The following is a 26,389-nucleotide window of genomic DNA, read 5'->3' as shown; positions in this document are numbered from 1 at the left end:
TCCTACCTCTAAAGTCTCTTCACATTCCATTCCTATTTTACCTCTTGGGGTATATTGTTCCAAAATTTCATATGCCCATCAGGCATGCCAAATCCTTCTTTCCCAACCCCACTTCCACTAGAAATGTAAATTCCTCATTCAATTTCCAAAACTCAGATATTTGTACTGAACTACAAAGGTCTGTACAAAGTAAGTAATCATGTAACACATAATTTAAAAATTAAGAGAAGGAGTTCCCATTGCGGTTCAATGGAAATGAACCCGACTAGCATCCATGAAGATGAAGGTTCAATCCCTGGCCTCTCTCAGTGGATTAAAAATCTGGTGTTGCCATGAGCTGTAGTGTAGGTTACAGACACGGCTTGGATCCCAGATTATTGCTGTGGCTGTGGTGTAGCCTGGCAGCTGCAGCTCTGACTCAGCCCCTAGCCTGGGAACTTCCATGTGCCATGAGTGTGGCCCTAAAAAGCAAAAAAAAAAAAGAAAGTGCCTTTCTAGAGCATCATTCAGAGTCTAGATAAACATTTGAAAGGCTGTTAAAATGACATTCTACATTTAAGAAAATAACATAATGTCTAATACACATAGGAAAAAGTTCTTCCTCGTTCTTTGACTTAAAGGACATCAAAAAAAAGTCAAAACAGTACTTTTTAATTATGTCCTTCATAACAGCCCACCTTCAATGAAAGATGTCCCATCAATGTCACCAATGGTTGATTAACCTCCAAAACAATGCTGGTTTGTGCCGTGGAGGTCTGGGACAAAAGCTAAAATTCAGGATAAGTAATAGTAAGACACCACGGTGGAGCCAAAGAGAAACAGAGATGACACTGTAGATAACAGGGTGAAGAGTTAGTGTGGACAACACTTTCAAAGACTGTGACCGGAAGAGAGAGAGAACTGGAAGCGGGTACAGTCCCTGGTATTTGTTTCTTTCCTAGAACTTATTATGGCCTACAGCTTTTATTTGTTTATTTCTATCTTACCAACAATCTAGAAAAAGTCTTACATGCGGGCAAGAACTGTGTGTGTTTCCTGTTCGCTGTTGCAAGCCCAGTAGAATGCCTAACAGTCAACAGATTTGAATGACTGACTGAACAGAGACAAGCTTGCTTTTATTTTTCAATACAAAGCTTTGTCCAGCTTACACATGGAGACCTTGCTTCTCGTTTGGTTTTTGGATATGGGTCAGTCATATGCCCAGCCATTATCGTCAGATTTTATTTAACCATTAGGTTAGTAAATATATATGTGAGAACAAATTCATAGTACCTCATCTGATTTGGCACCTGCCTATACATTCTACCTCTAGTTCATCAGCAAGCTTCCTAAGTGCACCAACACCCATCAAAGCATTTTAGCCTTTCATACTGTTAATGCATTCAAGCCTTCTCCTAGAGAGGGCCCAGGGAGCTCTAGTCAGCAGGGGGAAATGCAGGAACAGGACACACTGAAAACAAGACCTGGCTTTATGGAACTAGCCCTGCTGGGAGGAGTTCATGTTGAATTTGGGTGACAGCAGCAGCGTGCTCCCAGAAAGAAACTGCACATTGATGGTGACTGCCATAGGCCTCAAGTCGTCTCGGGTGGACCCTGCCCTGAACGCCCCACCTCCCTTAATTTCACTCCATGGCTCATAAAATAAACCACGGTTCCCTTCCAGTTGAAAATGGTAAAAGAGTTGCCTTGCAGAGAACATGAGAGTCTTAGGTACCAGCAATTCTGGTTTGAAAACCAATCCGTTGTGAGTTTCCAACAGGAATCAATGTACCACAGAACTCGAGTTGGTGGCTCACCGATATCAGCGCGAGATGTGAATCATGGGCTCTCAACAACCAGCTGTACCCTGGTGCCACGGAGACTTTGTGGTTGCCCCATTCAATCTGCAAAAAAGCTGAAGGACAGTTCTGATGGGAGTGATTTAAATAAAGAATGACAGCTCTTCTAATATGATCATTGTCTCCTGAATGGGAAATCTTAATTCTAACAGGCAGGTTTTGACCAAAGCACACAAAAACAAACCCTTTTTTAAAGGAGGACTTTTATGCCAGCAACAACGTTTTTACTCTAAGACATTTGTATTGTGGCCCCTTTGTAAATATTTGCAGGAGGAAGTTAAATACATCAAAGAATTCCACCAATGGTTTTTGAAGATACCGGGAAAGAGCAAGAGTGAAAATAATATCTGGGCTTTCTAACAGGCGGAGTCACAGAAATACTTGGAGTTTTGTTGATTCGAAAGACTTGGTTTTTTGGTCAGCTCGAGATGGCAGGCCTGGGAGCATGTATCATGAGAAAGAACAAAAAGACAGGCAGGAATTCCCACCTTACTGAAGTGGATCGAGTCACTAAACTGGGTCTAGTGCTGCTTTCTCTCTTCCAGAATTTATTGTTTCTATTTTAATTTTGTGCATTTATACTATTATACTCGAACTCAGGGACCTTTGAAAACATGACCTACACTTTTAAAATTTAATAAGTATAACTTAGGCCTCCCAGCTCAAGGGAGTATTCCATTCAACCAGGAAATTTAAGACCTAAGAGGAATAACTCTGTTCTACCAGTAACTATTACACAGAAAAACCATGCAGTATTTCAAAGCCTTTATTAAAGGGCATTTTCTTTCAAAGATTCATAAATTGAAGGATTATTCTTGGGCTCCGGGAGCAAATTCCAGGCTTTAGCAACTGGAAAGAAGGCTTTTGATAGGGAGGTACTAGTAAGTAATTTAACCAGTTTATTTAATTATTTTTCCCTAAACTTCACTCACCTTTAAGAGATGAGGAAATTTTCATCTTTTCACTTAAGAACCTTAAGTTAAAAACTTTCAGGATCACTGTGGGGCTGATGTTGCATCACTGAAGAAACACATCCCACAAAACTTTCCTGGACTTTCCTAATTGTAGGGAAAGCACATAATCTGGAACCAAGATGATTTTTTCAAGTACTGAAATAAATATTTCTAAAAATGTTTTTTAGAAAAAAACTCAGAAGCATTATACATTTTCTTATAAAGCACTAGTTAACTACAAAGCTAAAATACTTTTGACGCTCCTTTTGTCATTTACAATGCCTCTACCTACAGAAATTTTCACAAATATCCCAGAGCATGGTAGGTCTGAAAGTCCTCACCAACACAGTTAATTCAAAAGAGTGTATTTAATGCCTCCTGTGTGCCAGGCACCACACTAAGTCTGAGGAACCTGGTAAGTAAGACGTTCTTCCTACTCCTGCTCTCAAGCAATGTGATCTGGGCAGAAATATATGCAGGAAACTTAGTCACCATTTTGACCTTCATACATTTCTTTAAGTTTTTAAAGGTTTTTAGATTAAAAGCCCCATGAGCTATTTATTCTCCAGCTCTCTACTAAAAAATGAGAATAACATACCTAGTAAATTTTCACCCGACAATTTAAAAGGCTTTAACCCAAGAGCTGTGCAGCAAATAATTTGACATGAGCTGTCTCTCAGGGGAAAAATGAATATGCTCTGGAAAAGACAAATCAATGAATAGCCACATCGGTAAATATATTTAATTTTTTGCAGGGAATTTTCATTTTTAAATATAGATTCCCTCCAGTCTTCTCTCTCACTTTATTAGTAGCCTCACTGTTCCCCTTTCCTCCTCTTCTAACCATGGATTGACTGGGTACAAGTCTGGCATCTATCAGCAACATCCAGAAAAACATTCTTGCCAAGCTCATCACTGATGCTCCTCTTAGAGGGAAATCCCATAGGCAGGCACTTTGCATTTTGATCTTATTTGATATCTTGCCAGCACTTGACTGTTGGCATGACTATGTCTCTTGATAGTCTCCCTTTCCTTGACATCTATGACACACCCATTTTGGACTTTTCATTTTTTTTTTTTTAAATCCCGTCTTTCTCTGCCTTCTCTGTAGATGCCTCTTCTGGCTGCTCCCAGATAAAGGAGCTCCATGGTTTTATCCTAGCAGATCTTTTATTTTTACTCGGATATTTTTATCTAATGATATCTACATAAGGATTAAAATGTAAACCAAAATGCAAACGTTAGTTATATTCCTGTCTCAGCTCTCACTCCTTAACTTCTCAGCTTCAGATCCATATAAAGAACTCTTCCCAGGTATTTCAATTAGTACTTCAAGTTCAACAATGTTAAAGTCTGGACTCAAAGGCCCTCACTCCGAAAGCTGAACCAATCACCATGTTTCCTCTGGTCTGGCTCCTGCTTTCCTAGCAAAGCCATCCCTAGAACTCACCTCACACCATAACACAGCACCTATACCTTAGGGGGTAGTGCCTCTCACCCCCATATTTCTCACCAGATAGAAAGTTATGCATGAGTCCTTATTTTCTCTCTAAATTGTATCATCAACCTCAGGAGAGCCCCTAGTGCTGACAATACCAACCAACATTTTAACACCAATTAAAGCAAAATGACAGACAAATGGATTAGGAAGATGTGGTATATACCCACAATGAAATACTACTTGGCCATAAAAAAGAACGAAATAATGTCATCTGTAGCAACATGGATAGAACTAGAGACTCTCATCCTGAGTGAAGTAAGTCAGAAAGAAAAAGACAAATACCATATGATATGACTTACATCTGTAATCTAATATAAGGCACAAATGAACCTTTCCACAGAAAAGAAAATCATGGACTTGCAGAATAGACTTGTGGTTGCCAAGGGGGAGGGGAAGAGGGAGGGCGAGGGAATGGGATGGTTGGGGAGCTTGAGGTTAATAGATACAAACTATTGCCTTTGGAATGGATTAGCAATGAGATCTTTTTTTTTTTTTTTTTGTCTTTTTGCTATTTCTTTGGGCCGCTCCCGCGGCATATGGAGGTTCCCAGGCTAGGGGGCGAATCGGAGCTGTAGCCGCTGGCCTATGCCAGAGTCACAGCAACGCGAGATCCGAGCCGCGTCTGCAACCTACACCACAGCTCACAGCAACGCCGGATCGTTAACCCACTGAGCAAGGGCAGGGACTGAACCCACAACCTCATGGTTCCTAGTCGGATTTGTTAACCACTGCACCACGATGGGAACTCCCAGCAATGAGATCTTGCTGCGTAGCACTGGGAACTACGTCTAGTCACTTATGATGGAGCATGGTAATGTGTGAAAATAGAATGTGTACATGTATGTGTAACTGGGTCACTGTGCTGTACAGTAGAAAAAAAAATTGTGAAATAACTATTAAAAAATAAAAAATATATAGTTATTAAAAAAAACCAAAAAAACAAACAAACAAAATGGTAACAACTTACCCAAAATACTAAGTAGTAAAGGCAGGACTGGGCCCAGAGTCTATGCTTCCAACCACTATTTCCTATTGTACTCAGCACTTAAGTGTTTACTTAAATAATAAAAACAAGGCTTGTTCTTAATTCAGCAAAGTTAAGTTGAGAAGGGCATGGAATTGTGTTAATGCCCAGGCATCAATATATGCCTGAGGGATATACCTTTTAAGTGAAAATCTCCAAATAACATGAGAACACATTAATCAGACAAGAGAGTAATGCAACAACCATCACCTTTTATCCAGCAGTAGGAAACTTTTTCTCTAGCAAGAAAACCAAGTGAAGCATATCCTTGGATGCTTCTGCTAAGAGGTAGCCAGATTTAAATGTAGCCTGTTAATTTAGCACAGCATTTAAAAGTTAAGGTAATTGGGAGCTCCCACTGCGGTGCAACGGGATCAGCAGCATCTTGGGAGCACTGGGACTCAGGTTCAATCCCTGGTCACACATAGTGGGTTAAAAGATCCAGCACTGCTGCAGCTGTGGCTTAGGTCGAGGCTGTGCCTCCGACCTGATCCCTGGTCTGGGAGCTCCATATGCCAAGGGATGGTCAAAAATGAAAAAAAAAGAAGAAGAAAATTGGAGTTCCTGCTGTGGATCAGTGGTAAAGAACCAGACTAGTATCCATGAGTATGTGGGTTCAATCCCTGGCTCTGCCCAGTGGGTTAAGGATTCGTTGTTGCCATGAGCTGTGGTGTAGGTCACAAGCGCAGCTAGGATCTGGTGTTGCTGTGGCTGTGGTGTAGGATGGCAGCTGCAGCTCTGATTCTACCCCTAGCCTGGAAACTTCCTTATGCCATAGCTGCAGCCCTAAAAAGACCAAAAAGAAAAAGAAAAAAGTGTAGGTAACTTATTCAACAGGTACAGTTACACGATTTGGGTTCTGCTTTTTCACATGGATGCAGCTTTTAATTAAAGACACATAACCGCATAAAGACATAGTGAAATGGAAGGAAGGCTGAAGGCAAAGACAAAATTCATCCAGAGAAAAGATATGGGCTAATTTATCCTTTGGGAAGTGAGGCAAGGAATTCTGCATATTCTTGTTGCCCTTGGAACTGTGCATGAATTATTGTCTAATGTAAAATTTTTGCTCATAATGATGATAGAACTATACAGAACATATTAAATTATAATTAGTAACCTCTATATTATAAAACAATATGCAATCCTTTTCCAGTTAAAAATGTAGAGTCATGGAATCTTCAAGGGTGATGAAAATTTGAAGTGATTTACTTTTTTTTCTCATCCTATACAGCATCCCTGAAAGATTATGTATCCTTGGCAGGACTACTTCCACTGATGGGGAATTCAGAAGTTCACCAAGTAGGCTTACTCGGCGGCTTTCATTATTAGGGAATTCTTTCATACACGTATCTAAATCTGCTTCCACGTGACTTACACTCACTAGTCCATCTGGGCTGCAATGACAAAGTATCACACACTGGGTGGCTTATAAACATCAGAAATTTGTTTCTCACAGTTCTAGAGGTGGGAAGTTCGAGATGAAGGCACCAGCATAGTTATATTTGGTGAGGGGCTCCTTCCTAATTCATAGCCAGCACTTTCTTGCTGTGTCCTCACATGGTGGCAAGGGGCCTTTTTTTAATAAAGGCACTATCCCATTTCTGAAGACTCCACTGCCATGCATGACCTAAGCACCTCTCAAAGGCCCCCCTGCTTAATACCATTCCATAGAGTATTAAGATTTCAACATAGAAATTTTGGAGTTCCCACTGTAGTGCAGCGGGTTAAGGATCTGGCATTGTTGCAGCTGTGGTGTAGATAACAGCTGCAGCTCAGATTCCATCCCTGGATCAGGAACTTCCATGTGTCACTAGTGCAGCCAAAAAAAAAAAAAAAATTCAATATAGGAATTTTGAAGGGACACTAACATTCAGGATACAGCAGTCTGTATTCTGCCCTCTGGAGCCAAGCATAAAGGATTATTCCCTCTCCAACACTTTAATCTTAAATAGAAAATAGCACTGCAGAGCTGAAAAGGATCACACAGAATAACAAAACACATTGCTTTTGCAGAAAGGATAATGGAAACTCAAAGCAGCCATACAGTTGGCTATTAGTAGAGTTATTACTAAAACCCTTCTGACTGACCTTTTCCCTGATTCTCAGGTCTTTTTTTATTACTTTATTACATTTCATTGTTATTATGATCGTGTTACTCTCCCACACATATATATTAAGACATTAATCATTTCTTGATTAGCTCTCGTCTGGTCAAAGTTAAACAGCCTTGTTAGACTTGAATAATAACCACGATGGTCAAAGCAGGAAAACCAGCAGCAGCTACATTTGTTCCTCGGTCAACAATAAAGATAATCATGATGAAGAGATGCCCACTCGAACCCCCAGAGCACTAGATAAAGTACTTTTTAAAGTTATAAAGATACTGATCATCCAAGAAAGAAAAAGCAAAAGATAATCTTCTCTATGCAATAGAATGGAATGGAGGTGGACAGCTGTACACAGATGCATACAACAATGCACTGTGTTTTCCAAGTTCCAAGAATCTGAGTCATCACAGACCACGGTTTTTATCAAATGCTTTGTAACACATGTATTACCATCTTTCCAGCCTTCGTCATTAGTCTTCTTGCCATTTGCTGTCTGACCCTTTAGACAAAAATGTCAGCTTTCTGTTGTGACGGCACTCCACTTCTAGGGATCAGTGTCCGTAGACGCCAGGATAGGCTGGTTTATGTAGCAGGATCAAGCAACCCGCAAATCTCAGTGGCTTAACATTTGCAAAGGCTGATGCCTCTCTCACATTCTATTTCCTGTGTGTTGTTAAGGAAGCTGGGATTATTCAGGTCATTCAGGGAACCTGCATGACAAAGGCTCCAGCTAGTCACAAATTTCCATACCTACTATCAAGAAAGGAGCCCCCTTCAGTGCTTCTCATGGGCAAATAAAGGGCTTCTACCTAGAGGTGACACATGCCTCTTTCACTCACATTTCGAACATTCAAAGCAAGTCATGTGATCAGAGGGGGCAAAAAAGTGCACTTCTCTGATGCGTGTCCAAAGAAAGACTCTGAAGTATCCTTGAAGCCCCAGTGACCACCAGCTCTCCCATTCCCTTTTTCTGCCAGTTCCTCTACTAAACACAGAAGAGTGCCTTCCCTTATTTGTTAAAAAAAGTTAAGCCTTGAGAGTTCCCACTGTGGCTCAGCAGAAATAAACCCGACTGCTATCCATGAGGATGCAGGTTCAATCCCTGGCCTTGCTCAGTGGGTTGGGGATCCAGCATTGCCATGCACTGTGGTGTAGGTCACAGACACAGCTCGTACCTGGTGTTGCTGTGGCTGTGGCGCAGGCCAGCAGATGTAGCTCCGATTCCATCCCTAGTCTGGTAACTTCCATATGCTGCAGCTGCAGCCCTAAAAAAAAGAAAAAAAAAAGTTAAGTCTTTGAGAAATATCATCCCCAAATGCAAATGCATGCCCTCAAAAGCATGCAAATTGTGTCTCTAGAGAGTAAAGAAAGCAGCGATATAGGAGCTAACATAAATATCCTATAATTTGTTTTCTTTCTATGTTTATGTATACATTTACTTCAGGCACAGGTGAGTGAAAATGGGTTTTGATAGTCCCTCTGGAAAATAGAACAGTGTATGGCATTAACCTAGGATTCAGATTCTTAATTTTTTTTTTTAAATTAATATAAGGGCTGGGAACAGGGCTTTAGAAAGGAAGTTCTAGAAAAAGTCTGCCCTTTCTCTTTTAGTGTTTTCAAATCAACCACAATTTCATCTCCTCCTAGGCATAAAGACCCTTGTGCTACAGCAGACTCATCTTCACACAATTACTAAAGGAAATAGGTATCATTCTCTCCAATGCAGAGACATCTATCACTAAGAATCAAGGAAGGACTCAGCCACAGAATTGCAAAAGAAATAGTTTCTGACAGGGATTTGTGAGTTAAAGCACCCACGCCTAGGTAAAAGGTAAGTTTACTAGAACAAAATTGCATGTTGTATGGTTTAAACTGTGGCACATAATCATACTGCAACTTTTAAGGGCCTTTGAAAAAATCTGTCTCCACCACAGATTTTTCACATGAATCTCTCTCTCCTTAACTAGGGCAAAACCAAAAGAAAATACCTCTTTTTGAGTGGGTGACATGTAGTATGTAAATTCTATCTTTCTTTTCATTTAAAACCCTGCCAATGATTTCTGTATTTTTATCTCCTAGAGCTAAAAAAAAAAAAAATGCCCTTTATACTTGCTAAATCCCTTTTATCTGAAAAAATATGAACAAAAAGGGAGATTTCTTTGCTTGCCACATAATTTCCATCTTCAACTGTTTGTATCAGATTTTTTCTTTTTTAAAAACCATGAATACTATTGTCAAGATAATCTAACTATATGCAATGGATAAAATAGGAAAAAATACGTTCAAAGTGGCATTTCAATTTTCCTCCAGAAGTTCCCCTGTTGGTGCAGTGGGTTAAGGATCTGGCACTGTGGCTCCTCTGGTCCTGCAGTGGCAGAGGTTCAATCCTGGGCCCATGAACTTTTGTATGCCACAGGCACAGCCAAAAAAAATTTTTTTCCTCCAGATGTTTTATGCTCTCCATGATCTGAAATACTACTTTCGCAATATACAATGAAAAATCGTCTCTAAAAATATTAATAATCAATAATTTTAAAGAAACAATGGCTACAAGAATAAATGTTTATTTTCTTCAGTGTTTAGTTTGCTCTCCATTCAAGAATATTACTATGTGTCAGTGACTAATTAAATTATTTTATAACATTCAAAATATGCTTCAGATTATCCATGGGGGCTGTGTTATCCCATATGTCAAAAGCAAACCCATTTATATAAAAAGAGATTGGTAATACATACATTTGATGGACATATTTAATAATGTTTAAGGAAAATGTACTAAGATGATTATGGAAAATTATAGTATAGATTCCTTTCCTCTGAAACCATTAATTGCAATTAAAAGCAGCTAATGATTATAATGGGGGCATTCAGATATACATGACTCACCTTTGCAAGTAACATGCACGTGACCTTGGTAACTGACCACACTGAACGATAATCAATGGGCTGCCGTGAAGATACATTAAATAATACAAAATATCTATAAACATAGTAAATTCATATTTTTATAGGAGAGATAATCCATAAATACTTTTCATATTGGAGAAAATCTCCTTTTAAAATATGATTTTTTTTTTTTTGGCTTCACCTATAGCATATGCAAGTTGCCAGGCCAGGGATCAAACCTGTGCCATAGCAGTAACTCCAGACACAGAATTGACAATGCAGGATCCTCAATCTGCTAGGCCACCAGGGAACTCCTAAAATGTGGTTCGTAAAACTGCTGGATGTAATTTTATAGGGTGGACTGATTCCCCAGAATCTCACGTCCTTATTTAGCACCATTACCTAAAAAAGGATTAAGGATAATCATTTTGAATTTGCACTTCAATGTATCCTAGAGACAATCCTAGCATTATAAGAACTGGGGCTCTGGAGTCAGAGTCCTATGCTTATAATAACTGTACCTTGTCAGGCTTAAATGAATAAATACATAGAATGTTAAGTACTTAGCACAGTGCCTGGAGCAAAATATACCTTCAATAAATACTTGCTGTAAGTATTATATTTTATTTAGACAAGCTACATGGAGAGTTTATAAACTGGAAAAACATGAAGGTTAAATACACCACAAATAGGCACACCAGGAGTTTCCCTGGTGGCTCAGCAGGTTAAGGATCTAGTGTTATCACTTCAGTGGCTTGGGTTGCTGTTGTGGCATGGGTACCAGTCCATAACCCCTGGAACTTCCACATGCTGCACGCACAGCCAAAGAAAAGACAAAAAGCATAAAGGCCACACTTGACTCAGAGACAAGGTGTGAATAAACATGTACGGAATCATATTCATTTTACAATATTATTGAAAAATCTACTTTTGTTTACCTGCTAATAATTGAGTTCCAAAGGCCATGAATCTCTAGCAATATTTAGTGATAATGCAAAAGCACAAAGATAGCTTAGAGTGTCTATTTTCCCCTAAGTACTGCATGACCATGATTTTTTTGTGGCTTGTACATGAAAAAAAAAATCAAGCCTCAGAATTAAATCTAAGAATCAACGGATTTTATTTTCATTTTGAAAGGCAGGTGAACAGAATGCAATTTATGAAGTTCAAGTTATCAACTGTTGCCAGGCTTCTGAGCGCCAGTGGACATAACTTTTCATACATCAAGTTGTATCACTACATTTGGACAGTATCACACAGCCTGGTGGAAGCGCCCTTATTGCTGTCTCTAATTTCCTGTCATTTCTGTCTAAAAGTGTTCAAATACACATAAATAATGTTGACACCACATAAAAACAAAGCTCTGTGAGACATGGGTTGTTTTTTAATCCCAATGATAAGGCGGAGGAGCCAAAGGAAATTATGTAAAGAAGTGCCAATGAGCCAGATGTGATCTGTAAAAAGGTTCCCTCTCTGTATGATTTCTGCAAAGCAAAATTATATCCTGTCAGATATACTGGAAATTCAGTATTTACTGGAGATATTTTTATATCAGATTTTATTGATGAAAATTATAGCTTATTTTTGCTGAATCAAAAACCTACATCCCTCTGGTGAAATCTTATTTGCTCTACTGTATTAGTGAATGTATGTCTTATAAATATGTAGCTACGACAATGCATAAGTTGAAATTAATTCATAAAATAGTTAGAACAATGTTAATCATTCTCATGGAGCACAATGTCCACTGGAAGTGCCTCTCTAGATAGAATCCTCTATATCTAAAGAAAACTACATTCAACTCAAGCACTTTGTGAATGAGGCAAGACATGTCAATAAGTGAAACAATCTCTTACCAGAATAAAATGATCCTCACATTTCCCTTCTTCCAGAAAGCTCTTGCAGATTTTCCCCAGTCAGGATAGGGTTTGTCCTGAAGCATCATATCGGTGACCTGAAGCAATGAAAGAAACTTATTTAGTACTTTCAGAAATCTTCCCTTCAGATTTTAATACACATTAATGCGCATTTGGCTAAGAATAAAATATGTATCTATTTTATCATTGGAATATATGCAGAGGAGTTCCAGTTGTGGCTCAGTGGCTTATTGAAGCCGACAATGTCTCCATGAGAATGCCGGTTGGATCCCTGGCCTTGCTCAGTGGGCTCAGCATCCGGTGTTGCCATGGCTGTGGCTCAGGCCGTATAGGCTGGCAGCTGCAGCTCCAATCTGACCCCAGCCCAGGAACTTCCATATGCCACAGGTGCAGCCCTAAAAAGAGAAAAAAATAATATATGCAGATATTAAAATTAGAAGAAAATACTTCCTTCTGTTAAAAATTTTATTAATTCATTTGACTTTACATAACAATGAGCATATTTTAGCTCACTCCATATATCAAATAGTGATATTCTTTTAAAAACATCAATCAACAAAACCTTATAGAAGGAGGCATCTTTAAGATACTATTAACTTCTCCATAGAAATAACATAATGCAATAAATAAAATGACATATTCCTTTTGTCTAAATCAGAAACTCTAAAATCCAAATATCTGCTGATGTGTCTCGATCTTCACCCAATGTCACTCGTCAAAATATTACCTTCCTTTCTTTCCACTTTTCCCTTCAAGGCTGTGTGCACTAACTTGAACCCTTTTTATTGCATATTTATTCTAATTTTCTAGCATTCTTCCAAAAATGTTCCCTTTTTCTCATGTGCACAGACTCTGCTGTTTTGAGGCTTTGGGTAAAGTCACACGACCACTGCCAGGTCTTCCCTGCTTCCTCCAACTGCAGTTCTCCATCCATCCTTCTCATGTCTTATATTCCTTTCTGCATTCTACTTTCCTTACTTAGGTACATTTTCCCTACGTTATGTACGTTTCCTTACTTGCGTACATTTGTTCTCTAGGCTTTAAAATTCTTGAAAGTGAAGATTTATCTTTGCATCCTTTCTAGAGAATCTTTTATGAAAAGACTTCAAAATACTTGCTCAAAGAAGATAGGATAAAATGAACTCATATAAATGCTTGTTTTTAAAAATGCATTAACAGCAAGATCAAGGTAAAGGATTAAGAGGTACAAATCCCCAGGTACAAAATAAATAAGCTACAAGGATATATTGTATAACACAGGGAATATAGCCAATATTTTATAATAACATTAAATAGAGTAGAACCTATAAAATGCCAACCCATTATGTTGTACACCTGAAACTAATACTGTAAATCAACTATACTTCCATTTTAAAAAAGCACAAAAAAATGCATCCACAAAGTAAACTGTTCATTGACCACATCTGATATTAATATATTCAGCAAATATCCAAATATAATCATAAATAAATAACATACTATAAAAGCATTTTTAAAAATCCAATGGGAATGGGGAATGAATTTCCCTCTTCAAATAAAAGAAAATGTGTTTGTGTATGTGTACACACATGCACACACACGTGCAAAAGCACAATTTCTTTTTCCCAGAAAAATCTACACTCCCTTCACAAGAGGAGAATATTATTTCATTAATTATATATTTAACTGATAAGGTTCGAATTCAAACAAACAAAAGACATTCAAAATTAAGAAAATATTATAGAAAGAAATGCTGAACTGAGTATGGAAGAATTTTCATCATCCATTAAAATATACTTCTCTTTTGCTCTTTTTAAAGTGTTATCATTACATTTAAGTAAAACTTGCAATAAATGCCTGACTGGAATGGGTGAGATTTAAGCATTCATGGTAAAGTGTCTGATTGGGTGGGGGGTCTTCTGAATCAGCGACCCCTTTAAAAGTACGGATTGTTCCATGGAAGGCACATCAATTCTCAAGCAAGCCTGACGTCTTGTGCTACACAGCATCAGGGAGATGGTCTCTAGAAACATTCACTGGCATGTCAGAGCTTCACATGCTCACTTCTGACGCAATCAGAAGAGAGGGTGAGGAACCCAGTCCCCGGGAAATATTCAGTCTTAATTCTTCTTTGTATTCTCTCTGAACATCATTTCATGAATAGAACACCCATGCTTCTTTTGGTTCATAAGAACTTAAGAAAAGCCATTGACCTTCACTGAGTAACACTGTGGATTTACGCCAGCTCTTTCTAAGTTAGGGCTGCACTAACTTTATGTGATGTGGCTTTACATTGAATCTGAAGATTCAACAATCCTAAGTGTTTTTAATATAAACTCTCAGTTAATTTCTTTATATGGTTAATGACTTTGGTAACTGTGAATGCAACCAATATTAAGAATTCAAAAGGGAAAAAACCCCACTTGTTTTACTTTTAAAAGGAAACGTATTTATCGATGATGTTCTCATCTATTTTTTTTCTTTGTGATACTTTACAAGATTTTATTTACTCTCAGACTAATGCCCATAGATTGTATCTTCAATCAAAAAAAAAAAAAAGATTCATGATCTTTAGCAGAATGAACAGAGGGAATATGGTAGAATAAAAATTAACCACGAATCAAGTGAATTACACTGCTACTGGTAAATGAGTAAAACCCAAATCAGAGAAATTTAAATTCCATACATTCTTAGGCATAAAAAGAATTCTATAACTCCCTTTGAGGAAAGAATTGCTATTCTGCCAAATACAACAATTTCACCCACTGCCCCATAATAACCTTCTTGAATAACAATTCCTTTGTCAAATTTTATTTTTACAAAACCTCAAGGTTAAGTAAATAATACTTAAATAGATAGTTCACGTTTCACCAGTTTTGTAAAAGATTTAATTAGTTCTCTTCAGCAATATTTATCCTGTTTCAAAAAGAGCCTGCATGGTAATAAATATTTTCAAGGAACAGAATGATTACTGAGTAGATTTTATTCAATTTTCGATGTTTTCTCCAGGGCACTTTCTGAGAAATACTTATTATATTTTCTAGGAGGCAATCTGCTGGTATATGACCAATTATTACAGCAGCATGTTTTGTAAAAATGACATTCAAGGATAAAGGATTTTCTTAGGAAGATAGCAAGAGGAAGCAAAAACATTTTTTTCTGATGCTAGACAGCTGGTCTTTTTCACCTCCAGCTCCAACTCTTTAAGTCATATCATCAGACCAATGTCAGGTCACTTGCAGCTAATTGGCAGAAGCAGAGATAGTCATTAAAGGGATGCATTCAATAAAGAAAAATCCAATTACCTTTTGTATTAGAGAAATCAAATTCATTTCTGGTTGTTGGTCAAGGATAGTCTTTGTGGGAAAAGATGCAGGAAGCGGGGCGGGCAGGGGGAAGATTGAGGACACTGCAACAAGGTTGCTGTGTAGCATAAATACAACACAACACTTGTTGACTCTTCTCTCCCAGGAAGACTATTAGCATTTGAAATTGCAAGTCTTTGCTTCTAAGCTGGGAGACATCAGTTTAACCCTTCCACAACCATTCCCTTCTCCTTTCCTCTCTACTAGATCTTTGTATAAAACCCAGCACTTACTTAGGCTCCTATCACATTATGCCTTGTCAGGAGTCTTTCTGAGTAGAATATCCACTTATTTTAGGGTTTGAGTATTGTGCAATCTGAGCAAGAACATAGAGATCGAGATTTAAAAGTCAGTAAATGTTCGTAAAAGCAAGGAATCTCTGCAGGCATCTAACGGAAAACTTTGCTCCTCTGTGCTTTGAGCCTGCATGGTGTGGAAGTCAAGGACAGCAGGAAGTGAGCAATGACATCAGCAATACCTTACATTTGCTTTAGAGCTTCATGGATCACTTCTTGGATGTACTTTTTTTTGGGGGGGGGGGAGGTTCTTTTTAGGGCCACACCTGTGGCATCCAGAGTTCCTGTCATGGCTCTGGAATTGATCATTTAAAAGATGTAAGTGCTATTCCATTAATACACAAGCACATGTTACAGAAATAATGAACAAACACATATAATTTTGCAACTTTTCTCAACTTAATTATATAGCTTGAACATCATAATATATCAATACATGCAAGGCTATTTAAATAATTTTTTTCAGTCTTCTAGGCTACATTTTTATGTGCATTCTACTGAAATATAAACGGTTTGCTGTATAGCATAGGGAAATCTACTCGATACTCTGTAATAATCTATATCAGAAAAGAATCTGAACAAGAATGGATATGTGTATATGTATATTTGATTCACTTTGCTGTACCCCTGAAAATACTACAACATTGTAAGTCAACTCTACGACAATAAAATTTTCTAAGAAGGTTTCTAATTTTTTCTGATTACCTTTATAATTAAACTTTATTTAATAGATGTATTTACTATTTCTTTCAATTTTATTTACTCCCTAGTCTGAGCATTGACAAAGTTATCTTTCTGTTTCTTCTCCCTCTGCCTTTTCCTCCTCCACCACCCTATTATACTTATTTTTCCTATTAACTTTCTGACTCTTTTGAGTACCTTAGATCCTTATTTATCTTTTTTTTTTCTCTTTTTTTTCCTCTTTTTTTTTGTTGTTGTTGTTGCTATTTCTTGGGCCACTCCCGCGGCATACGGAGGTTCCCAGGCTAGGGGTTGAATCGGAGCTGTAGCCACCGGCCTACGCCAGAGCCACAGCAACGCGGGATCCGAGCCGCGTCTGCAACCTACACCACAGCTCACGGCAACGCCGGATCGTTAACCCACTGAGCAAGGGCAGGGACCGAACCCGCAACCTCATGGTTCCTAGTCGGATTCGTTAACCACTGTGCCACGACGGGAACTCCCTATCATCTTTAAATGATATCTTTCCCCCGATCTATAAAAATAAGAAAACCAAAATATTATACTTTCTTATATTATATATTATTTCTATGTTGTTACGGCTTGGGAGTACTTCTACGCTCTGGTCTATAAACAGAAGTCATGCGTTTCTTTTCATCTTTGTTCTGTAACAACATTGACTCAATGATATTTTTCCAGTACTCCTGCTGGAGTCTTTCCACTATTCCAATGCCCGAACTTATTTCTATACTACATTCTTAGGGAAGGTTCATGAGAACAATGCGGCCAACAACCAAATTGTTTATTTTCTTTATACTCGACAAACAATTAGGCTGGGTACAAAGGTGCTGAATCACATTTTTCTTGCTTAGAATTGAACACATCACTTTACGTTCTTAACACTGTTGAGTGATGCCAAGGAGAAATATCCGCAAACTGGGTCCTGAAATTTTTTTCCATCTTTTACAGGTAAATTGGTCTTTATTGCTTGAATGTCCACAGTATTCTTTTTTAAATTTAATTTTCACTTTGTACTGGAGTATAGTTCATTTACAATGTTGTATTACTTGGGGGTAAACAGTAAAGTGACTCAGTTATGCATATGCATATATCCATTCTTTGTCAGGTTATTATGGAATATTGAGTAGAGTTTAGTGTAATAATTTTGCCAAGTTTATTGACTGTTGTTTGTCACTTTTCTAGGCCCAATTCACCCTTGCAGTCAAAAGATTCAAGTCTTTATTCTGATAAATCTTTTAGGAATACTTAACTACTGCTTTACTTATTCATTTTTTTAGTTCCATTTTTTAGAGAAACAATTATGTAGATGTTGGTTTTTCTCACGTCTATGTCTACGCCTATTTTTAACGTTGAATTTCACTGTCTCAGTCATATACCTTACCATGATTTTGGGTGTGTCAATTAATATTGGTGGAGGTTCCAATTTAACCTTTATTTCTCTAATTTTTTCTCTTCTGCATTTCTTTCCTGAGCCTATCATCTCTTGTATTATATTTTATTATTTCACACCATCCTCTCTAAATTCTTGTATCATTGCTTTGAAATCTTATTTTTTAAAGATAGTGATTTCTAGTCACTCATGAGGGAACATGATGGAGGATAATGTGAGAAAAATGTATGTACATGTGTGACTGGGTCACTTTGCTGGATAGTAGAAATTGACAGAACACTGTAAACTAACTATAATGGAAAAAACAGGAGTTCCTGTGGTGGCGCAGTGGTTAACGAATATTCGACCCCTAGCCTGGGAACCTCCATATGCCGCGGGAGCGGCCCAAGAAATATAGCAAAAAGACAAAAAAACAAAAAACAAACAAAAAAGAAAAGTCACTAAAAAAATAAACAAATAATTCAACCCCCCCCCCAAAAAAGACAATGATTTGATTTTTTTTTTTTTTTTTCAGTTCACTGGGATTCTTTATCACACTTTTCCCCCGGTTTGCGGTATCATTTCTCTGGTAGAGGGTTCTTCATCCTTTATTGGATTTTCTTGTAATTTTCCTTCTTTTTTTTTCTTTATTGACAAATTCTCACACAGGTTCCTTGTAATGGATTGCCATCTGAACGATGTGAGTTTTTTTTGGATTCATTTCTGCAAGAGGCTCATGCAGAGGGGTGGCAGTGCCTACTTGCAATCAGAACACCCCAATCCCACTCCTCCAGGCCTTTTAGGGAGTGCCACGTACTTGGGAGAACGGTCCTTTGTCAACTCTGCCTCAGGTCAGGAGTCACCATAGCATTGTCTTGAAACATAATCATCACTGTATTTGACAACTTTCCCCTGAAATCATGCTTCTGATTTAGAAATGCGATCTAGTCTTATTTAAGAGAAAGGGATGTTTTGTTTTGTTGTGTTGCTTTTAATTTTATTAGAGTATAGTTGATTTCCAATGTTGTATTAGTTTTAGGTGTACAGCCAAGTGAATCAGTTACACACATACATATATCCATTCTTTTTTCCCATATAGGTTATTACAAGTTACTGAGTAGATTCCCCTATGCTATACAGTAAATTCTTGTTAATTATCCATTCTATATGTCAGTGTATATATGTTATTCCCACCTTCCCAATTCTTCCCTCTCCCAGTGGTTTCCCCCATGGTAACCTGAAGTTTGGTTTTGAAATCTGTGGGTTTTTATAAATAAGTTCTTGTTATCATCTTTGTTAGATTCCACATATAAATGACATCATATGATATTTGTCTTTCTCTGACTTACTTCCCTTACATGATAATCTCTAGGTTCATCCATGTTGCTCCAAATGGCATTATTCCATTCTTTTTTTCTGGCTGAGTAATATTCCATTGCACATATGTACCACATCCTCTCTATCCATTCATCTATTGATGGACATTTAGGTTGCTTCCTTGTCTTGGCTATTGTAAACAGTGCTGTGATGAACAATGGGGCATGTATCCTTCCAAATTATGTTTTTCCTCCAGATATATACCCAGGAACGGGATTGCTGGATTATTTGGTAATTCTATATTTACTTTTATAAGGAACCTCCATACTGTCCTCCATAGTAGTTGCACCAATTTGCATTCCTACTAACAGTGTAGAAGTGTTCCTTTTCTCTAGGCCCTCTCTAGCATTTATTTTTTGGTAAACTTTTTCACAATTATCATTCTGACTGGTGTGAGGTAGTACCTCATTATAGTTCTTATTTGCATTTTTCCAATAAGTGGTGATGTTGAGCATCTTTTCATGTTTTTTTTGTTTTGCCATCTGTCTGTCTTCTTTGGAGAAATTCCTATTTGGATCTTCTGCACATTTTTTGAACGGGTTGTTTATTATAATCTCTTGATGCTCGTACTCCACATTCTTTTAGTTCATTGCCCAAATATTCTTATTTTAAAATGAAAATACTATATTTCTATTTAAAGTGATTAATAAAAGGCTTGTTTACAATGACATGTATTTTTGGCAATTTTGAGGTCATACCACCAAAAATAATTACTATGTCTGTGATATAGTTGTTTCTTTGTTTTAATGGTATCCATCAGATGACGTAAATAATATTCAAAGCTAGCTTTTATTTAACATTGTTTTAATTTAATGTCTTTACCAAGTAAAACTTTACTCAAAATAAAACATTTAAACATAATATGAGATTTTTTTAAGAATTTGAACATGAGGCAGTTCCAGATTTTCTGAGATATTGTTTTGAAAAATAGTTTTGCTTTATATTCAGCTTATGTAGAATATAAAAATTTAATTAGGTTATCTGACCACCTATAATTATTACATAAGTGAAATCTGAAAAGTTTTAGTCAATGGCATGATAAGTATCCTGTAAGACCATTTATAATTTTCATCTTTTAAAGATAACGGTGCTAATGGTTTCCCAGTTCAATAGTATCTCTCATCTCATGAAATGTAAAGAAAAATATACCATCAGCAATGGATGATTTTCATGAATTTCTACAATTACTTTTCAAACACTTGGATAAAGGTCCTTGTATGACTGTTACTGTGACCAACATTTGTTTTTGTTATTTGCTTTTTAGTTCCCTGTCCAATTAAGAAAATAAATTGAGACTATTAGTAAAGTTGCTATATAGCTATAATATTCTTTTCTTGACTTTATTGATGTCACTTTTATTTAGATTTTATTGAGGCATATAACAGGTACACATTAATTGTAGAAAAATTCTTTAGATGAAATTATAAGCCAGAATTTGGCACTTCCTAATAAGCATGAGTAAGCAACTAGTGCCTAGTTTTCAATACTAAGCAAACCCACATTTTGGCATACGCTTTGAAATTCCCTATAGTGGTTCATTCGGGGATAGGAAGTCACAAAGTTTCTTTAATGTATAATAGCAGACTTTAGTTTTGAGGGCTTTAGCTGCCCAAAGACTGATGGTTCAGGATACACTGATTTACCAGTAGCCAACGCCAACATAAAAATACGTGAATCTCCACATTCCCAAGCCAAGAGGAGAGACTGTTTATCATTACAAATAACCTGATCGTAACAAGTCATTGATCACACACCAGGAAATGTCAACACAAACTGGAGAGGAGGAAAACATGGTAAGCAAGGCTCCAGTATTTCTTTAAACTGTTCGTTTTACTTCTTTGCTTCTGAGCAGATTGATGTACAAGTCCTTGTTCATACTGCAGCCATCTATCCTCAAATTCCTCCCAACATCATCAACATTATAGTGAGGAGTATAGGTCCTTTTTTTATGTTTGCTGACTATTTTTAAGCTTCACCACTCACTGTTCTTCTTTTGCCCCACATCTGGAAAAGATGATAAGAAAACCAAAGATCTCCTTCCCTTGGCATCAGTAGAAAGTCCCAACCACATGCAGGAACCCTCACCCTCAATCCCCCATAAAAACCCCAAGTCAGTCTCTTTTCCCAACTCCTTCAAGCCATGTTTGGATCTGTTTGGGAGCCACCATGCTCTCTGAGAACCTTTATTAGGTGAGAAAGAAATCATTTCATACCCCGTTGGTGCAAGTGTGACATTACCATGGTCAACATCTGAACAAATTTGGGAGAAGAGGGTCCATCCAACTTCAATCAAGTGGTCACAGCAATAACAAACTTGACATCACAAACAGAGGGGTACTTGTGTGTGAATTGTTTTTCAGATCTTCTTTGAGATCCTAACTTTTCATTATGGATTCTTGGCACCTTCTGATACCAACATATTTTTTAATCACCAAACAGTAGTGCAAAAGGCTTCAAATGAGATACTTCTAAGAGATCATATCAAGGAAACATCAATGTATTACTATCATCATCATCATATTATTATTATTATTATTATTATTGTTATTATTTTGGCTGTACCCATGGCATGCAGAATTTCCCAGGCCAGGAATCAAACCTGCACCAGAGCAGTGACAACACTGGACCCTTAACTACTAGGCCACCAGGGAACTCCAGAAATTTTGGTGTATTCTTGAAACTCTAGTTCCACACATCAAAGGCTAATATATAAATACAAAAGCTGATTTGATTTAAATTCTTCATATAAAATAGGGAGAAACTAAAAGATCCCAACTCTAGTAACCATGCCCTGAATGTCAAGGGAGCCTGTAAAATACAAAAAAATTTAAAGAGGTTGAATTAACCCTGCAAACTTACTCACTGCCAAAATATAAGCTCCATGAATGCAGAGATTTTGTATGCTCTGTTCACACTCTGTCCCCATCCTTTAGCACTGTATCTCATATACTATCGGGTCTCAGTAAACATTTATGGAATGAATGAATAAAAGGATACATGGATGAATGGGTAAGCAAAAGGGGATCCAAAGGAGCATGGAAGTGGGGAAGGCTAGGATAAACAGTACAGCCCAAGGGACTGTTTTAGTATTCTCTATTTAAAGCCTCTGTAGTAATTAGTGTTGAGGATGATGCTAAAAGAGGTGGTAACGGAGTTCCCATTGTGGCTCGGTAGAAACAAATCTGACCAGCATCCCTTAGGACACAGGTTCTATCCCTGGCCTCGCTCAGTCGGTTAAGGATCCGGTGATGCCGTGAACTGTAGTGTAGGTCGCAGACGTGGCTTGGATCTGGCATTGTGGTGGCTGTGGTGTAGCAGGCAGCTACAGCTCCTATTCGACCCCTAGCCTGGGAACCTCCACATGCTGCGGGTGCAGCCCTAAAAAAAAGAAAAACAAAAAAGAGGTGGTAGGAGTAGTTGGTGGGAGGAGTAGTGATACATGGAGGGGAGGATATTCCTTTTCTCTGAGCCCTGCCTCTTCATGGCTTGGAAAAGTAGGAAAACACAGGAGTTATAAAGTTAAGATTCCAAAAGCAGTAGAAAAGGTCTTTATTAACTCCTGGAAAAATAAAGAATCAAATATAATTTCAAAGAAGAAGGAGGTTAAGTATGAGATATATGCTATTCACATTATCCATATGAATAATATATGTAGTCCATTATAAATTTATTTATAGATGAAATACATAAGGATACATATCGACCACCTATTTTATTTTGTCTTGTTTTGTTTTGTTAAGTAATCTTCCCAGATCTTAATTTTTTTTATTTTTTAATTTAAAGTTTAGTTGATTTACAGTGTTCTGTCAAGGTCTACTATACAGTAAAGTGACCCAGTCATATAAATGTATACATTCTTTTCTCATATTATCTTCTATCATGTTCCATTACAAATGATTGGATATAGTTCCCTGTGCTATACAGCAGGACCTCACTGCTTACCCATTCTAAATGTAATGGTTTGCATCTACCCACCCCAAACTTGATCCAACAGTAGCACATTTTCACATGCTTTATTTGTAGTGCTAATACATTGTACAACACTAGGGGGTGCTGTGTGGTGGCCTGGAGTTGGACAGTGACCAGCCTATGCATCCTTATATGGTAGTCCTGTTTTATTGATATCTTCGCATCCCTTATAGCTTAACATTATTTTCTTATTCTCCCTGTTATGGAAACTCTATATGGAATTGAAGTCTAAAAGCATTTCTTTGACACTAGGGAAATACTGTACTGTATAGGACCATGTATGCAGTTTTCCCCATTCACTGCTACCTGACCCCACCACACACACCACACACACCCACACACACACACACACACACACACACACACACAAGTCAGTCTTACATAACAGCACTTCCAACTGAGACAAAGAAAGAGCCAAGGTCCAACCAGAAAGGATTATGCATACTCGCCAAGGAACATTAGCTGAGTATATAATTAAGCAAATGGAAACCACAGATGAAATTTCGTAGTGTTGCCTTGAATGAATTGCTATAAGAAATATCATAAAATCACTGGCAAACATCTACTGGTGAACATTAAACCTGGAATGTATTCTACAGCTTTTTAGAAGCACAACCAGGATTTCATAAAGCATGAATATTAATGCACCTGCTTATTATCTCCAATGATAGCCTGCACTGCTTTTGTGATGTATTGCACCTTATTGCTGGATCCCTACTGATTTACAATGAGTCATAGACTGTTTTATTATTAAGTAAGGAAATTGGGCATGTCTCAGAATATAGAAGCATTTAGAAAAAGATACCTGAATCATCTGAATACAGAAATATACACAATCTAAAAGTACCTTCTCAGGCAAGGTCTGCAGACTTTCAAATAGTGTGTTAACAAATGCAAAATAAATATGATGTGCCCCAGTACAATTTGCTCTCTACCACACTGAATTATAATTTATAATAAATGGAAAGAATGAGAATTATTATCGGTTTTGCTGAGCAAGAAGCCAACAGAAAAATATTTGCACCATCTTCTGACATGTTACTCCTATGAGTGGCTAAATTATCAAATGACAATAGCTCGACACTACATGGTTAAGCATTTATTTTTGTTTTGTGGCTTGAAAGAATAAGTGGTTTTCAGTATCTACACCTTCTCTGTTTTGTTAACATAGAATAAGTGATGGTTACTAGAGAAATTCATTGTACTAAGTATGCAAAATATGATGGTTTTGTTACTGTACATATGAATGGAGGGTCCAAAGAAAGGCAAATAAAGGATGCCTTCAGAATTGTGATTCTAAGAACCATTATTCACGAAGGAGCCCTTGGAACACAGAAAGAGCCAACATCTCCTCAAAGGGACAATCAATCTCATTTTAAGGATCTCAGCATCCCAGTTTCTGAATGAAATACCTTACACAAGCTAGCTCTAATGACAGAACCAATGGAGCTGGCTCGGTCTCCCACACCCAGTACTACTATGTATCATAACATTTATCAAAAAGTTTTTCTCAACTCTGTAAGGTGACAGATTCAAATTTATAGGCCACTGAGTTGAAAAGAAGTTCAAATGGCTTGACATTCCTACTGTGAGTAAACAGTAAGTCCAAGAAAAGGCTGCTAAATCAACCATCTAATATAACCACCTTCGTTCTGTTTTCAGAATTTGAGAGACTATCAAGTAAGACAACCACCAAGTAACATGTTCAAGCAAGCATTATTTCTATGCTCTATTGTTGCCTGAAGACAGATATAGTTATAATACTACAGACTAAATGTTTGGGTGACGTAATAGCAAGCTCACAGTTCAAAAGCAACGACTTAACTGTCTATCTTTGCAATAAGATTATTTCAGCATTAGGTATCTAAAAATAAAACTAAGTATTTTCATTTCAAATACAGTTAACAGAACATATTTCATTTTTAAAAATGAAACCTAGAAAGTATGCTTTAATTAAGCCATTTTCTGCTGTTTTTTACTATATCACAAATAGCTACATATTCAAGATACTTTCATTCTAATTATTAAAAACGGTATATATATCACAGAGCATATAATGTATTAAGGCATAAAGAAAACAAATAAATTGAACTGCATGTTCCTACTACCTACCTTGAAAACACAGAATAAAAACAAAGACTTTTATTCCTTCTGTGTACTTATCCTCAGTAAAATTATCCTGTCTATCCCTATAAGAAGTAACCAAAATTATAATCTTGTATTTTATAAAGAAAGTCCAGGACCACCATGTCTGGGAAGGACTAAATGGCCCATAAGGGAGAAGCAACACCTAGAGACCCAGAATGGACAACAAATAAAAGCAACTTTTACCTTACATCGCACAGTACCCGTTTTATCTGGTGAGCCTGATTGCATTTTCATGCAAGCTTACTCTCCTTGATAAGCTTTGCCTTATTGCTTTGCTTAAGCATGTACTCAGCTCTGAATTGCTTCTTTGCTGGCTGCTGGAACCTATCTCCAGCTGACAACTTGTTACACGGCAACAGAAAACTAATACACAGCTTATAGTTTGGAATTACTTTAAACTAGTCTGTCCATCTTTGTCCTTTAACAAGAAAGTTACATTAATTGCGCTTACTAATACAATTAATTTCTACTACTTAATTTAATATCCCCTATTGCTTCAACTTTTTTCCTTCATTTTTGCCTTCTTTCAGACAGTGCCTTTATTTGTATTTCATTTCTTTCTTCTCTGTTGTTTAGAGGCTATATTATTTATTTCTATTTTGCTAGGAATTTTCCCTAGAAGTTTTACTCTGTATACATAAATTAACAAAGTCTAGTTAATCAATATCACCACTTGACTCCCAAACAACTCAAAGAACTTATAGGGATTCAACTCTGATCACTCCTTTCCAACTTATATGCAAATTTTCCAGAATTTTAGTGCCATCTGGCTTTTACTACCAATAGCTTATTTCTAACAAATAAGTCGTTATGGTTAATTTTTCACATAGTCATTTTTTTGCTTATATGTAAAAGGATACTAAACATTTTTTGGCCCATAAAACCCTTCTAGCATCTCAGGCTACATTTTTAAGATCATTTTTCTTGTATCTTAATTGTAATGTTGCCTTGAGGAGTTTCTTTAGTGAGGGCTTGTAAAGATAAATTTTGCTTT

The 26,389-nt window shown here is 37.2% G+C and overlaps 1 protein-coding gene across 2 annotated transcripts in view; it reads right to left on the bottom strand.

The window, feature by feature from the left end:
* TMEM117 (transmembrane protein 117) overlaps window positions 1-26,389 on the bottom strand; it is a 483,071-nt gene that overhangs the window by 157,765 nt on the left and 298,917 nt on the right. For both annotated transcript variants that reach the window (XM_047788017.1, XM_047788018.1), the window contains one exon: window positions 12,170-12,267. In XM_047788017.1, coding sequence (XP_047643973.1) covers window positions 12,170-12,267 — 98 coding nt within the window. The remainder of the gene's footprint in view (window positions 1-12,169; window positions 12,268-26,389) is intronic.

Source organism: Phacochoerus africanus, chromosome 7 (genome assembly GCF_016906955.1).
Source record: "Phacochoerus africanus isolate WHEZ1 chromosome 7, ROS_Pafr_v1, whole genome shotgun sequence".
Taxonomy (NCBI): Eukaryota; Metazoa; Chordata; class Mammalia; order Artiodactyla; family Suidae; genus Phacochoerus; species Phacochoerus africanus.
This window is presented reverse-complemented; position numbering and strand designations above follow the sequence as displayed.